This window comes from Mustelus asterias, chromosome 2 (genome assembly GCF_964213995.1).
Source record: "Mustelus asterias chromosome 2, sMusAst1.hap1.1, whole genome shotgun sequence".
Classification (NCBI taxonomy): domain Eukaryota; kingdom Metazoa; phylum Chordata; class Chondrichthyes; order Carcharhiniformes; family Triakidae; genus Mustelus; species Mustelus asterias.
Window position 1 is genome coordinate 16864767 of NC_135802.1, and position 16745 is coordinate 16881511.

The 16745-nt window shown below is 42.1% G+C and overlaps 1 protein-coding gene across 29 annotated transcripts in view; it reads right to left on the reverse strand.

Moving 5' to 3' along the window:
- Positions 1-16745, reverse strand: part of obscnb (obscurin, cytoskeletal calmodulin and titin-interacting RhoGEF b) — a 614792-nt gene that overhangs the window by 588826 nt on the left and 9221 nt on the right. For all 29 annotated transcript variants that reach the window (XM_078231785.1, XM_078231777.1, XM_078231827.1 and 26 more), the window contains exon 3: positions 272-541. In XM_078231785.1, the coding sequence (XP_078087911.1) occupies positions 272-541 (270 nt within the window). The remainder of the gene's footprint in view (positions 1-271; positions 542-16745) is intronic.

The window sequence follows — 16745 nt, forward strand, 5'->3', positions numbered from 1 at the left end:
GAGGAAACTCACGCAGACACGGGGAGAATGTGCAAACTCCACACAGTGACCCAAACTGGGAATCGAACCCGGGTTCCTGGCGCTGTGAGGCAGCAGTGCTAACCACTGGGCCACTGTGCCGATTCGAGTGTGAACTCCGACTGAATATAACAGTGTGAATTACTCCAGTTTTCCCGCGAATTCAACAATTAGAATTTTTTTGGGAGAATTCCGGCCAAGGTGTTTAGTATTCAAACACATCGATGCAATTAAAGTGCCACATGAATCTTACCTTTTACTGTCAACTCTCCAACTGTTCTGCTGCCTTCTTTCATTTCACAGATATAGACAGCATCGTCATCAGTAGTAACATTTTTGATAGTAAGTTTTCTAAGGGTTCCTTCCTCTTCAATTTGATATTTGGTGCCCTCTGATATCTCAGTTTCCTCTAAGAACCAACTGGCCTGTATGGCAGGAATAGGAACTTCACATTGGAGGGTTGCAGTTTCCTTCTCCACGACTTCAACATCTTTCAGTTTGGTCTTAAAGGGTACACTTGGTTCTGAAATCGGACATAGTCATTCATTTGAATATTTTAGCATTGTTGTTATTATTCATTATGCTTTACATTTAAAAACAGAGACATCAGAATAACATGGAAACATAGAAAATAGATGCAGGAATAGGCCATTTGACCCTTCGATCCTGCTCCACCATTCATTGAGATCATGGCTCATCGTCAAACTCAGTAACCTGTTCCTGCTTTCCCCTCATATCCTTTGATCCCTTTAGCCCCAAGAACAATATCAAACTCCTTGAAAATATAAAATGTTTTGGCCACAACTGCTTTCAGATGTAGAAAATTCCACATGTTCACCACTCTCTGGGGGGAGAAATTTCTCCTCATTTCAGTCCTAAATCGTTTAGCCCATATTCTTAAACTGTGACCCCTTGTTCTGGATTCCTCCACCAATGGGAACATTCTATCCTGTCTAGTCCGTTAGAATGTATAGATTTTTATGAGAACCCTCTCGTTTTTCTAAACTCCAGAGAATATAATCCTAGCCAACTTAATCTCCTTTCATGGGTCAGTCCCGCCATCCCAGGGATTAGTCTCGTAAACCTTCACTGCACTCTCTCCACAGCAAGAATATCCTTCCTCAGATAAGGAGACCAAACTGCACATAATATTCCAGGTGTGGTCTCACCAAGGCTCTGTATAACTGCAGCAAGACATCCCTGTTCCTGTACGCGAATTCTCTCGCTATGAAGGCCAACATATCATTTGCCTTCTTCACGCCCTGCTGCACCTGCATTCTTATTTCCAGTGACTGGTTTACAAGGACACCCAGGTCTCGTTGCACATTCCCCTCTCTTAATTTATAGCCATTCAGATGACAATCTGTCTTTCTGGATGCGATTTTCCTGACCTGCTGCGCTGCTTGAGTAGTGCAGCAGGACAGGTAATGTCAGCGGGGAACTGTAGCAAGAGTCACGACTAGCGTCCAGCTGATTGTGACTTTCCCAGGCCCATTTTGTAAGCATAATCGTGCCAGAAATCAGTGCAGTGCTGATTACAATATGGAAATCATCACTTCCATGTCATTAGCGAGCCCAAGGCGTGCGGAATGTGGGGAGAACATGTAGACTGCGCACAGACAAGCCAGGAATAGAACCCGGGTCCCTAGCGGTGTGAGGCAGTAGTGCTAACCACTGTGCCACTGTGCCGCCCTACAAAAGCAAGGAAGTTATGTTAAACCTGTATAAAACAGTGGTTTGGCCTCAAACAGAGTATTGCTTCAAGTTCTGGGCACTACATTTTTGGAAGGATGTGAAGGCATATGAGGGGCTGCAGGAAAGACTGAGATGTACGACATAGGAGCAGGAATAGTCCATTAGCCCATCAAGTTTGGTCTGCCATTGAATGAGATCATGACTATGTTATGATAGTCCTCAACTCCACTTTTCCACCTTATCCCCATAACTCTTGATTCCTATACTGATTAAAAATCTGTCCATGTCAACATTGAACATACTTAGCATACCTAACGACCCAGCCTCAACAGCCCTCTGCGGTAATGAATTCCACAGATTCACAACCTCCTGAGAGAAGAAATTCCTCCTCAATCTGTCTTAAATGGGTGATCCCTTACTCTTGAATATGTCCTTTGGTCCTAGTCTCTCCCACAAGGGGAAATAACCCCTCAGCATCGACCCTGTCAAGTCTCCCGAGAATCCTACAGTGCGGATTCACCAGCCCCGCTTGCCGATGGCGGGAATCCCAAACTGTCTTGAATACATTCTATGAATTCTTCCTCATGGCCACCTCTGCCAATTTGATTTTCCTAATCCACATGAAGATTAAAGTCACCCATGATTAATGAGCTGCCTTTTTTACATGCTCGAATTCTCTCCTGATTTATTCTAGGTCCTGTTCTCCTTGGAGAAGAGGCAGTTGAGAGAACATTTGATACATGCGTCCGAAGTCAGAAGAGGATCTAGACAAAGTAGATAAGGAGAAGCTGTTTCCATTGGTAGAAGGACTGAGAACCACAGAGGACACAGATGTCAGGTAATTAGCAAAATCAGGAAAAACATTTTCACTTTAGTGAATGGTTAGGATCTGAAATGCACTGAGAGGGTAATGGAGGCAGGCTCAATCAGAGTATTCAAAAGGGCATTAAGTCATTATCTGTAAAGGAAACTTTTACAGGGCTACAAGGAAAAGGCAAGGGAGTGACACTAGGTGTGTTGCTCTTTCAGAGGGTTCACACACACAAGGGCTGAATTGCCTCCTCCTGGACTGTAAACATTCTACGATTCTACGATAATTTAAAAAACATTCTTAAGCGATAGGAAAGTGGAGGGAGTTCAGGCAGAGGTTATATTGTTGGAGGAGATTACAGAAATATGAAAGGTCATGAAGGGATTGAAGTACAAGAATGAGATGAAGGCTGGAAGTCAATGGAAGTCAATTCAGCTGAGGAGTGAAAAGGAAGAAAGGAGAGCATGACTTATTTCCAGACAGGTTACAGGGGTTTGAAATTGTTGAAAAGTGAAGTGAACTTGTGATGACAGACAAAAACAATGGCTTGAGCCTTCCCAATGTTTAACTGTAGCTCATTCTCAACTACATACATATTGGACAAGTGATCTGACGTCAGACAGCACTACAACAGTTCAAGAAGACAGATCACTGCCACTTTCCCAAGGGCTATTAGGGAGAGGCAATAAATGCTCCTAGCCTGCAGAGCCCACATCCCATTAACGAATTCTGAAAAGGACAGATTGAGCTGGGTATCATCAGCATACATGCAGAGCTTGATTCCATACCTACTGATGATTAACCAAACAACTGATGTAAAAACAACAACTACTTACAGATGTTTAGGACCTCTATCATAATAAAACATCCCAAGGCACTTCAAAGGAACATTATGAAACAAAATTCTGTAACTTCCTGGTTTTCCAGTGTCGAATTTGGGGGTATCCCAATGATACGCTGGGGAATCTCTGGAGGTTCCTACACAAGGGTTTACCTGGCAATTGTACAGAAAGGCTAACTTCCACTGAACAATTGCACTGGTCTGGGAACCATCCAACAGAAGTGATTTGAATCACTAACTTGGAATGGTTCTACCAGTTGTACCCTGATAGTTACTCTGAAGGAGTTAGAGGAAATAAAAAATCACTTCTAACTCTAGACCAACCATTTAAAAACATTCAGATCAAGCCTTGTACAACACACCCCACATACGTACAACCCTCCCCCCCAGTGGATCCCCATGCTTCCCCCCCCCCACACTCTTCCTCGCCCCCAGTCCAACCTCTTTCCCGGTCTAACCCGACCCCAACCCCTTTCTCTGTCCAACCGATCACCACAACTCTGAGCAAGTTACGGGCCAAAGTATAGCACTGAATCACGTAAGGAGATATTAGGTCTGATGACTAAAAGCTTGATCAAAGAGGTACATTTTAAGGAGTATTTTAAAGGAGGAAACTGAGGTAGAGAGGTGGAGATCTGTGGGAGGGTATTCCAGAACTGAGGGTCTCGGCAACTGAAAATCACCCATGGTGCAACAATAAAAATCATGGCTGCCCAAGAGATCAGAATTAGAGGAGTACAGATACCTGGTAGGATTGTGGTGCTAGAGGTGGTTACAGAGATAAGGATATAGTGAGGAAGAGCAAGGCACAAGTATATCCTTGAGAAACTCAACAACAACTTGCATTTATAAAGTACATTTAACATAATAAAATGTCCCAAAGCACTTCACAGGGGACTTACAGAACAAAATATGACAAATCACATGAGGAGATATAAGGGCAGATGACAAAAAGCTAGGTAAAAGATTTTAATGAGTATTCTAAAAAAAGAAAGAGAGCTAGCAAGAAACAGAATTAGGGAGCAAATTCCAGAGCACCAGGTTTAGGCAGCTGAAGGTAATGCCACCAATGATAGAGTAATTAAAATCGAGAATGCATAAGTGGCCAGAATTAAAGGAGTGACGAATGGCAGATGGAGTTTAATCTAGATAAATGGGAGGTGATACATTTTGGTAGATTGAACCAGGGCAGGACTTATTCAGATAATGGTAGGGCATTGGAGAGAGTTACAGAACAAAGAGATCTAGGGGTACATGTTCATAGCTCCTTGAAAGTGGACAAAGTGGTGAAGAAGGCATTCAGCATGCTTGGTTTCATTGGTCAGGACATTGAATACAGGAGTTGGAATGTCTTGTTGAAGTTGTACAAGATATTGGTACGGCCATACTTGGAATACTGTGTACAGATCTGGTCACCCTATTATAGAAAGGATATTATTAAACTAGAAAGAGTGCAGAAAAGATTTACTGCGACTGGGACTTGATGGTTTGAGTTATAAGGAGAGGCTGGATAAGATAGGAACTTTTTTCTCTGGAGTGTAGGAGGCTGAGGGGTGATCTTATAGAGGTCCATAAAATAATGAAGGGCATAGATCAGCTAGATAGTCAATATCTTTTCCCAAAAGTAGGGGAGTCTAAAATTAGATGGCATAGGTTTAAGGTGAGAGGGGAGAGATACAAAAGTGTCCAGAGGGGCATTTATTTCACACAGGGTGGTGAGTGTCGAGAACAAGTTGCCAGAGGGAGTAGTAGAGACAGGTACAATTTTTTTGTCTTTTAAAAAGCATTTAGACAGTTACATGGGTAAGATGGGTATAGAGGGATATGGGCTAAATGTGGACAATTGGGAATAGCTTTTGGGTTTTGGAAAAAAAAAGGACAGCATGGACAAGTTGGGCTGAAGGGCCTGTTTCCATGCCATAAACCTCTGACTCTGAGTGCAGATATTCCAGAGGATTGTGGGCCTGGAAGAGATTATAGAGATAGAGAGAGGCAAGGCTTTGAAAAGAATAATGACTGCCAGTTAAGCAGCACCTCTATTTTGAAATATTCAATGTAGATCAGCAAGCACAGGGGTGATGAATGAATGAAATATAACTCAAGACAGACAACGGGCAACCAAGTTTTGGATAACCTCAAGTTTGCAGAGGGTAGAACATGGAAGACTGGTCAGGCCTAAAGAAGAGATCTCTTGCTGAGAGGCTGTTCTAGCCTGTAAAACATACAAATTAAGAGCAAGAATGGCCCATTCAACCCTTCGAGCCTGCCCCAATAAGCACTGTTTAAAAATTTTGGATGGCTATTCTTTGCTGGTTCTGATAACTACCTGAAACATTAACTTTTCTTTTCTCTTTTTTTGTTTTTAAGTCAGATGGCAAGACCAATTCTCAATTTCCTAGAAATTTAGAATTATTGCAAACAATGCAATATTTTAGTTTGGACTAGCTTATAAAGCCCTATCATTCCTGTCTCTGCTGACCTACATTGGCTCCTGGGCCCCACAGCCTCACAATTAAATTTCTCATCCTTGTATTTAAATTTCTTCATGGTTGCACCCTCTTTATCTCAGTAACCTCCTCCAGTCTTGCAAATCCACTTACAAAATCTCTGGCTGGCCTCAGTTAAGTGAACAGTATTAGCTTAATCTTCAGAATGGTTTTTTTTTTTGGCTTTTTTAAAAAGAATTGCTCCCCTCTGACCAACCTAAACCTCCTTGTCTCCTACATTATTGATGTAATTCATACTTTTTCCTATTTCTATGGCAATCAATGTCAGGTCACTATATTCTTCTAAAATACTAAGTTGTTTTCGATGAATGTTCTTGTTCGAAACGGCAAAGGGTTCAAACACCATGAATAAAACATTTTTGAGGTGATTGGCAAAAGACGCAATGGAGATGGGAAAATAAATTTTTTTACACAGCAAGTCGTTAAGATGTCAATGTGCTGCCTGAGTGGTGGAGGTAGGATCAATTGAGGCATTCAAGAGGGAACTTTATTATCTATAAAGGAAGAATGTGTGGGGTGAAGGCAAGGGAATGGCAGTAGATGTGTTGCTCACTGAAAGAACCGGCACAGATATGACAGGCCAAATGGCATCTGTAACTGCTGTACTGTAACATTTCTGTGTTTCCGTGATTTGCTAAAGTATTGCATCTAACCTTTTAGTGGCTATTTCTATGTCTTGAACAAAAGTATTCCTCGGGCCCAACAAATGCTAATTTCTTTTCACCACCAACCCCTCAGCAAAGAGGGACATCTTCCTTTCCACCACTCAAACAATGGGCCATACTGTGCAGGCATGAGGGTGACACAACCTGACCACATTCCCCCTCAGACCCCCATTCAGATCCCTTTTCAGGCCCCACGCCTTGGCAGTGCACTGCCCCCCTGACACCCTGGGATTGACATCCTAGCCTGGTGCCTTGGACTCAAGGAGGATGAAGGAAGTAGGTCCATTGCCCACATGCCCCTCCGCCACTGCCAGGCTGCAGAAGAAGGGTCCCCCAAGGGTCCTAGGAGTTGGGTGGGTCCGGGCTGGGAGCAAGGGGCACTGTCTCAGCACTGTCCCCTGGGAACATAGGAGCGAGAGTAGACAATTCAGCCCTTCAAGCCCACTCCGCCACTCTATATGATCATGACTGATCTCCATCTCATCTTAACTCCACTTCCGTGCCTTTCCCCATAGCTCTTTATCCCGCTTTTGATCATATATTTATCTATCTCTTTCTTGAATCCATTGATTGATTGATTCTGCATCCTGGAGCAGTGAGTTCCATAGATTCACAGCCCTCTGTGAGAAGTAAATTCTCCTATCTCTGGCTTGAACCTCCTCCCTCTTACTCTACAACTATGACCTTGTCCTAGACTGTTCTAGAAGGGGGAACATTTGGTTAACATTTACTTTATCAATCCCGTGGAGTATTTTATATACCTCAACCAAATCCCCCCTCATTCTTCTGTACTCCAGCAAATACAAGCCCAAGCTACTCAGCCCCTCCTCCTATGACAGCCTCTTCAAACCTGGAATCAATATAGTGAACCTCTCCTGAACCGCCTCCAGTGCCACTCCATCCTTCCTCAAAGAAGGTGACCAAAACTGAACACAATACTCCAAATGTGGTCTCACCAAAGCCTTATACAATGGGAACAACACTTCTCTACTTTTATGGATCTAGAGGTACATGTTCACAGCTCCTTGAAAGTGGAGCCACAGGTGAACAGAGTAGTGAAGAAGGCATTCGGCATGCTTGGTTTCATCAATCAGAACATTGGGACGTCTTGTTGAAGTTGTACAAGACATTGGTACAGCCACACTTGGAATACTGTGTGCAGTCCTGGTCATCCTATTATAGAAAGGATATTATTAAACTAGAAAGAGTGCAGAAAAGATTTATCAGGATGCTACCGGGACTTGATCGTTTGAGTTATAAGGAGAGGCTGGATAGACTGGGACTTTTTTCTCTGGAGCGTAAGAGGCTGAGGGGTGACCTTATAGAGGTCTATAAAATGATGAGGGGCACAGATCAGCTAGATAGTCAATATCTTTTCCCAAAAGTAGGGGAGTCTAAAACTAGAGGGCATAGGTTTAAGGTGTGAGGGGAGAGATACAAAAGTGTCCAGAGGGGCAATTTTTTCTCACACACAAATTTCGTGTCTGGAACAAGCTGCCAGAGGTGGTAGTAGAGGCGGGTACAATTTTATCTTTTAAAAAGCATTTCGATAGTTACATAGGTACGATGGGTATAGAGGGATATGGGCCAAATGCAGGCAATTAGGATTAGCTTAGGGGTTTAAAAAAAATAAGGGCGGCATGGACAAGTTGGGCTGAAGGGCCTGTTTCCATGCTGTAAACCTCTATGACTCTAATTTACTTTTATTCTGCAAAATATTAGTGTGACATTTATGATAATGCTCATGGAAACTTTTTATATTTTTCCAAGTTATACTCTAGACTCTTTGCAATAAATGCCAAGATTCCATTTGCCTTCCTTATAGCGTTCTGCATCTGCATACCACTTTGAGACATACACAAGGACATCCAGATCCCTCTGCACAGATACCTTTTGAATCTGTTTCCCATTTAAATAGTAATTTGCCCTTTCATTTTTCCAGACAAAATGGATAACCTTGCATTTATCCATATTAAACTCCATCTGCCAGATTCTGGCCCATTCTCCATGCCTGTCAAAATCCATTTGTAAACTTTTTATCTCCTCATCACAGCCTGTTTTCGCACTTATTTTCGTGTCATCAGCAAATTTCGTTATGTCACATTCTGTCCCTGCTTGTAGATCATTGATGTAGATTGTAAATAGTTGTGGTCCAAGAACTGAACCATGCAGGACCCCACTAGGTGTAGATAGCCAGCTGGAGAAGGACCCATTTATCCAACCTTCTGCTTTCTATCAGTCAGCCAATCTTCAATCCAAGCCACTACTCTACCTCCAACCCCTTGGGATCTAACCTTCTGGATCAGTCTCTTGTGTGGCACCTTATCAAGTGCCTTCTGGAAATCCAGATAGATCACATCCACAGGATCCCCATTATCTACCTTGCTGGTTACATCCTCAAAGAATTCTAGCAGGTTTGTCAAACAAGACTTGCCCCTCACAAAACCATGCTGACATTGGTGAATTAAGCTTTGCTGTTCCAGATGCTCAGTCACCTCCTCCTTAATGATTGGCTCCAGCAACTTTCCCACCATAGAGGCCAAACTGACTGGCCTATTGTTTCCCACTTTTTGCTTCTCTCCTTTCTTGAATAAGGGCGTCACATTAGCATGTTTCCAGTCTGCCAGAATACAGGGAATTTTGGAATATCATAACTAATGCATCCATTAACCTCTGCTGTCACCTCCTTTAACACCATAGGGTGTAGGCCATCAGATCCCGGGAACTTATCTACTTTTAAACCCTTCAGTTTACAGAGTACCTTCTCCCTGGTTATAGTAATTTCATCAAGTTCCACTGTATTAACTGCAGTTTTGGGGACAGAATTATTTCTCCTACTGTGAAGGCAAAGTATTGGTTTAGTGCCTCTGCCATTATCCCACCATTTCCATCTTCTAAAGAGCCAAAATCTACTTTCACTATTCTCTTCTTCTTTATATACTTATAGAAACTTTTGGTGTCAGTGTTTATGTTTTCAGCTAGATTCCTTTCATAGTTCATTTTAGCATTTTTGATACTGTATTTAGTCACCTTTTGTTGTCGTTCGAAGTCCTCCCAATCCTTCACACTGCCACTAACGTTTTCAGTATTATATGCCCTCATTTTTGCCCTTATATTATCCTGATTTCCCTATTAAGCCATGGATGATTTTTCACCCTTTTGCAATTCCTTTTCTTAGGAATGTACCTTAGTTGAGATGTCTTTAATATCTCCCGAAAAAACTGCCACTGTTCTTCTTCCATTCTCTCCTTTAACACTCTTGCCCAGTCAACTTGGGCCAACTCTTTCCTGATGCCTGCATTATTACCCTGGCCCAATGCTAAAACTCGAGCATGTGATTCTGTCCTCTCACTTCCAATCTGAATTTGAAATTCTATCATGCTGTGATCACTCCTTCCAAGTGGATCCTTAACTGCAAGCCCATTAATCAATCATTCTTCATTGGATAATACCAGATCTAAAGTAGCCGGTTCTCTGGTTGGCTCCATAACATGCTGCTCTAAGAAACAGTCCCACCTACACTCTGTGAACCCTTCCTCAAGGCTACCCTGGCCAAGTTGGTTAATCCAGTCAATATGCATGATAAAGTCACCCATAATTACTGTTGTGTCCTTTTCAGAAGCCCTCCTCATTTCCTGGTTTATACTATGCACTACTTTTAAAGTACTCTTCAGGGACTGTAAATTACTCCTAGCAATGTGTTTCTTTCCTTGTTTCTTATTTCTACCCAGACTGACTCAACATTTTGGCCTCCAGTGCTAATATCATTTCTGAATACAGCCTTGATGTCATCCTTAACCAATAGAGCAACTCCACCCCCTACTCTTTGTCGTCTATCTTTCCAGAATATGAATATCCCTGGGCATTCAACTCCCAGTCCTGATTCTCTTATAACCATGTTTCAGTAATCCCCACCAGGTCATATGCGTTTGCCACTATTTGTGCTGTCAGTTCATCAACTTTGTTTCAAATACTTCGTGCATTTAGGTGTAAGGCCTCTAAATAAGTCTTACTGATTTGTCTTTCTCTCTCTCTGTCCGGGATGGGAGTCGTGTGGCTGGACTGCCTCTTCTAACCCTGGAAGACCTGAACATCACCCCTGGCATGGTGATTTCGGGCAGCTCTCTGAATATCATTCCTGCCAGTCATTTGTGAGAACTTTGAAGTGGCCTGGTCATTTTAATCTTCATGTTCCCTGGTCACCTGGCAGGCTTTTAAATGACAGCAGCACTCCATTCTGCATCAGGGATTTCTCTTTCTCTCTTTCAGAAGCTGAAGATGTGAATAGACCCATTTGAAAGTTTATTTATTGTCACAAGCAGGCTTACATTAACACTGCAATGAAGTTACTGTGAACATCCCCTAGTCGCCACACTCCGGCACCCTGCTCAGGTACACTGAGGGAGAATTTAGCATGGTCAATGCACCTAGCCAGCACGTCTTTCGGACTATGGGAGGAAACTGGAGCACCCGGAGGAGACCCACACAGTCCTCTGACTGTCAGAAGACAGTCATTTTCACTGGGGCGTGAGGGGAATTCCCATTTCCACAGTGTTCACTCAACCTCATTGTTTTAATACTGCATTTATTTCAAGTCTCTGAGCCTTTATAAAAAAAAAAGCTTGGAGTCGTTGAAATGCCTTCAAACCATTTGAAAGCCGTTTTGTTCTGACGCCCAATTCTCCAGGCTCAACATGATTCCCGCCAAGAGCTAGTAGGCCCAGAGAATTCCCACCCCCATCCCAATTTTACCCAATGGAGTAGGGTTCTCTTAAAATATCACTGGAAATGGTCAACTTCAAATTGTATCGCCCATAGTTTAAGGTGAGGTGATGAATTTATAATAGGATCTTGACAACAATAATTGACCTTTATTTGCATAACTACATTTAAGTAACAGTAAATGCTATTAGTCTCGCCATATTATGAGAGCAAATCATGGGCCAAAGTATCAAAAATCTGCAATAGTTCATTGCTATTTTCATGGACACAAAAACATTGTTGCTAGCAAACAGCAATGGCAGTTGTGAGGGACTGTATATGTTCATAGATATCCTGCACATTGTTCAGTTTGAAAATTTACAATGTAGCAAAGACCCTCAAAATGGCTGAACTTGCCTGTGACTGAACAAAAGAAGCCACATTGCAGTTTCAGGGAAACTTAAAGTATATTATCTCAGAGGAGCTACTGACAAACACTTATGGACTGCACATCCAAATTCAACGAGAACTATGCAAAGTCCTAAGCTGGCCAGAAGGAAGCTGATGGTCTGCTAAGACAAAAGCACCTACAACCTTTTCTTTCAATTCATAACACTGAAAAACACTTAGCAATCTTTGAAACCCAGCTGCATTCCAAACGATGGATACTCATCCTTTGTGGGAGTCATGTTACTTGGTTTATAACAAATCAATATTGCCTTGCTGAGCTGAGTAGTTTAGTCTGCTTTTTATCATCTGACTAGCAGCCTCACAGACAAGGATCTCTGACTAAGTGGAACAAGTAGCCCCATTTATACTGTTTCTGCTGGAAATTCTGTATCATCGCCTATAAGACTGATTCATCTCTGCATGTCTATCTCATCTCGTAAAATTAGCATCACCAGAAAAGTGAATTATACAGCATTGGTTTTCAACCCACAAACCTCGTGAAGGAGTACTTCATTGGACTTTGATTCTGGAATCTGGAACCCATGTGAAACAATATTTATTTTCTTTGGTCTCTGTACTGTAAAACTGTCTACTCTCTATCCCTCATTTATTATATGAATACGAGGGGGTGATATTGCAACCCTCCTTTCTGTGTTTCGAGTGTATGCAAATAAACTAACCCTTTAAATTCATCCTATCTCGAGCTTGCTATAGGATTCATAGAATCTCTACAGTGCAGATGAAATTACACCAAAACTGAGGGATTAGGAAATACGCTACTGCTTATAAATAGGGAAAACAAATCAAAATACCTTTCTGTTTATGGATGGGAGGTGTGAGGAGAAATTAATACTGTTTAAATTGGTCCCCGTCTAGTCTGTAACACTGTTCACATTTTCATTATCTTGCTCTAGGTATTGTAATTTCCTTTGGTAGTACAGTATTTTTTTAAAAATAATTTCTGAATTATTTTCACACAGTTGTTAACCCCTCTATTTTGTTGTATAAACTAATGCACTGTTTTTGAATAAAACAAGATAGATTTAAAACTCAACCATAACACTTGCATTCTGTTTTATAAGCACACATAAATGTACAATGGTTATAGTATCATTCTTTACAAAAACATAGATATTTTGACATTTGTAATTTAAGATATATTTGTCAAGCTCATCATAAAAACTTCTGTCTAACACAGCAATTACAAATTCCAACACCTATTCATCAATTGGAAAATAAGTTTTAATAATTGAAACAACTAAAATTTTGAAGCACTGTTATGGAACAAATGAGGAGTAAATAAAAATAATTTCAATGGATATGACAGTTCTAATACTGAACCTGCATGTAACAAACGATTGGAAGTGCCTTTACTTACTCTAATTAGGAAGAAATTAACTATATAGGCTAGGTGTATCCAAATTTTTTATCACACTTTTTCTTAAATCAATCTGGTACTCAATTTACAATTCATTTCTATCGGAAATTTTTTTAGAAATATAGGCGGCAATCTTGAGCGCACACACACCATATGTGCAAATGCCAGCGGGGGCTGAGATCCAGAAGTCGCAGTTCTCGCCAGCAAGATCACAATCTCGGATCTTCCCACTCCTCGCCGGTGAGGTCATCAGGTTCACACCCATAACGGGCATAAATTTCAATGCATTTCTATATCATTAACCCACTCCATCTCCAGATATTGACCTCCACCGTATATTGATGCTGCGCGGATGAGATATCACACATTCATACAATAAATGAGGGATAGAGAGTAGACAGCTTTACAGTACAGAGACCAAAAAAAAACATTGTTTGCAATAGGTTCACCTAAACACGAACATTTTGTGGGGGTCTCCCCAGGGATGTAAAATAGGAGAGGGAGAGGGCCAGGCAGTGCCCTCGTAATGCTCCCTAACAGATTGGCACCATGTCCATGCCATTCTGGCAGTGCCAACCTGGAAGTGCCAACCTCTGCTAAGGGGCAGGCCCAAGTGGGAGCCTCGTGGGGGGGAAGATTCATTTAGATATGGTGATGACCAGGAGTGATGGAAGTGCCGACACCGATCAGGGGTGGAGAGGGGAGCCCCTGAGACCTCCATGGTGGGTTAGGGGCAGGGGAGTGGATTCATACATACTCTGATCAGGGCACCATCTTTAAATGATGCCTTGATTTCTGTGCAGTTGTGTTTTGCTGGCGTGATGAGGCCCCACCTCCCTGCACGAGGGCGTGAAACAAGACCCCTTGATTTTTTTTGGCAGTGTCTAAAGTTTAAAGTTCATTTATTAATGTCACAAGTAGGCTTGCAATAACACTTCAATGAAGTTACTGTGAAAATCCCCTAGTCACCACACTCCGATGCCTGTTCCGGTACACTGAGGAAGAATTTATTATGGCGAATGCACCTAACCAGCACTGACGGAGAATTTAGCATGGCCAATGCACCGAACCTTGGACTGTGGGAGGAAATTGGAGCACCCGGAGGAAACCCACGCAAACATGGGGAGAACGCGCAAACTCCGCATAGATGGTGACCCAAGCTGGGAATCGAACCCGGGTTCCTGGCGCTGTGAGGCAACGGTGCTAACCACTGTGCCACCATGCCACCCATCATTAGATCTGGAAAGAAAACCATTGTCTTTCTCTGGAGTGAAACATGCTAGTTCTCTCACTGGAAAGGAAGCAACAGTCTGCCATTTTTGGTAGCAATTATCCCATACTTTACAACAGACACCCAGTATTATTATGACATGAAGCTTGTCAAACATCTCTGGCATTTAGAGTAACAAGGTGTCATCCATCCCAAGCTAAAATACAAATACAACTAAAAATTAGAAAACTTTGTGAACATACTAACACAAGGGGAAATAGTCTCTAAGTGTAAACAGAGGATAAGATGGTGATGAACTGAACTGATTAAATTCAATAAATGGCCCTTTTGAAGTATAAAATTCTCCTTTCTTGAAGACCTGAAGATTTACTGCTTCAACAAAATTAGATGAATGACGTTCCATCTGCGAGCTCCTGGCACCAAGCACTGCATGCCAGAAGTGCATACCAGAATATTAGGCATGCAGAATTGCAGACCTATTACACAAGTCACCCAATTTTCCGTCAATTAAATAAATGGGTGGAAAATCAGGTAGGCCATGCAATAGATCCATTATCCTCGATGCCCAGTATTACAATATGTGCCTCCAGTACATGTTATTTACTCTACATCAGCAGTCAAAAACAAGCAATTTATCAGTATGTTCCCATGGAAGCTTTAGCATAAAAAATGAAACTTACGAAGCTCAAAATCTATCACAGACAAACATTACTATAATTATTTTCAATTTAAGCACTAATTATATTCCTGCAATTGCTCAGTGTTGGTGTTACAAATTTGATTCTTCAGAGATTATTTCGTGCATTAATATTTTGAAATAATCACAGCTGTTTTATAACAAAATAGATAGCTGGTGCTCACAGAAATAATCGTGCTTCTTTTTTTGGTCATAGAACATCTGAAACACCAGGTCAAAAGTACTTCTGTTTTCATATATTACTCCCAAAACACTTTTCTCTCTACATATATATTTTTGGACTAGATAAGACTAAGGGTGTCCATTCTTAGTCTCTAACTCTTAATATTGCAGGAAATTTCTTAAATTGACTGGTCCTTGATTAGAGTTGAAGCCAATACAGTTGATCAGAGTACTTCCAGATGTTTGTGAAATGTGTAACATGTATAACTTTACTGTCACAAAATGGCGGTACAAATTCAAACTGAAGCTAAATATTTTCTTTCCATGTAACACACAATAATGGAGACAGTGGCTTGGTCCCCTGGTTCTGTGACCAAATATAACAATTGTCTCCAGAATTAATGGGGGGAAAGTTTTGCAGGGGTAAGCACTGTAAATCTTCCTCTGTGAGAGAACATTCCCCCCACGTATGGGGTGGAATTTTGCATCCGTGCTCAGAGTGCTGGCTGGGGCAAGAAAACCAGCATGCAGCTTGCCAGCCATAGCCATGTTTTCTCTCAAGATTCTCCGCCACTCTGTGCACAAAAAATCTGGGAGTGTGGTTTTCACCATCACACTGGCAGAATGGGGCCTGATAGAGCCAGTAACAGCAGCTCCACAGGGATCAGCACGCCCTCTCCCATGGATATGGGAAACCACTCTCCTCCCCATCCCCCTTCCCCCCACAAACACTGGGGAAACCAACCTCCCCCCTCCCCCACCACAAGTACTGGGGCAACCCATCCCGTCCCCCACAAGCACCAGGGCAACCCTCCACCCCCGCCCCCTCCCCACAAACACATAAAGGAACCCCTCCCCCACCCATGGGGCTCACGAGAGCGTCTGTCCCTGGCATTGCCACATTGGCATTGCCAAGGTGGTACTGACAGATTGGCACTGCAAGGGAGCAGTGTCCTTCCACTCCCTGGCACATGCAAGGAGCAGGGCATGTCCCTCTCCCCCAGTGGCTATACTTACCTTTTGCGCCCCGCTGGGTTCCCCTTGACTGCTTTGTGTTTTTAAACATTTGTTGTAAACCTCGTCAATATAATGTCAAATTGGCGATGGAGGAATTCTTTACTTGGGGGCAACATATGGCGAGGAAGTCCTTTAAGCATATGTTAATTTACTAAAATGAATTCATTATATCACCAGCAAGAAGCAGGGAAAACAAGAGATTGAGATCTCACCATTGAGATTCTCGTTCCCGCGGTGTCACAAAATTTTCTACCAGCATCACCATTTTCACCCATGGCAAACGCCAGCAGAAAGTTTCCCCCATTAATTCTGGAGACAATTGTCATATTTGGTCACAGAACCAGGGAACCAAAGCACTGGATGTTTTAACTGTCTCCATTATTGTGTTACATAGAAAGAAAATATTTAGCTTCAGTTTGAATTGTCTTGAAAATCCCGTACTGCCATTTTGTGATGGTAAAGTTATACATGTTACACACTTCACAAACATCTGGAAGTACTCTGATCAACTGTATTGGCTTCAACTCTAATCAAGGACCAGTCAATTTAAGAAATTTCCTGCAATATTAGGA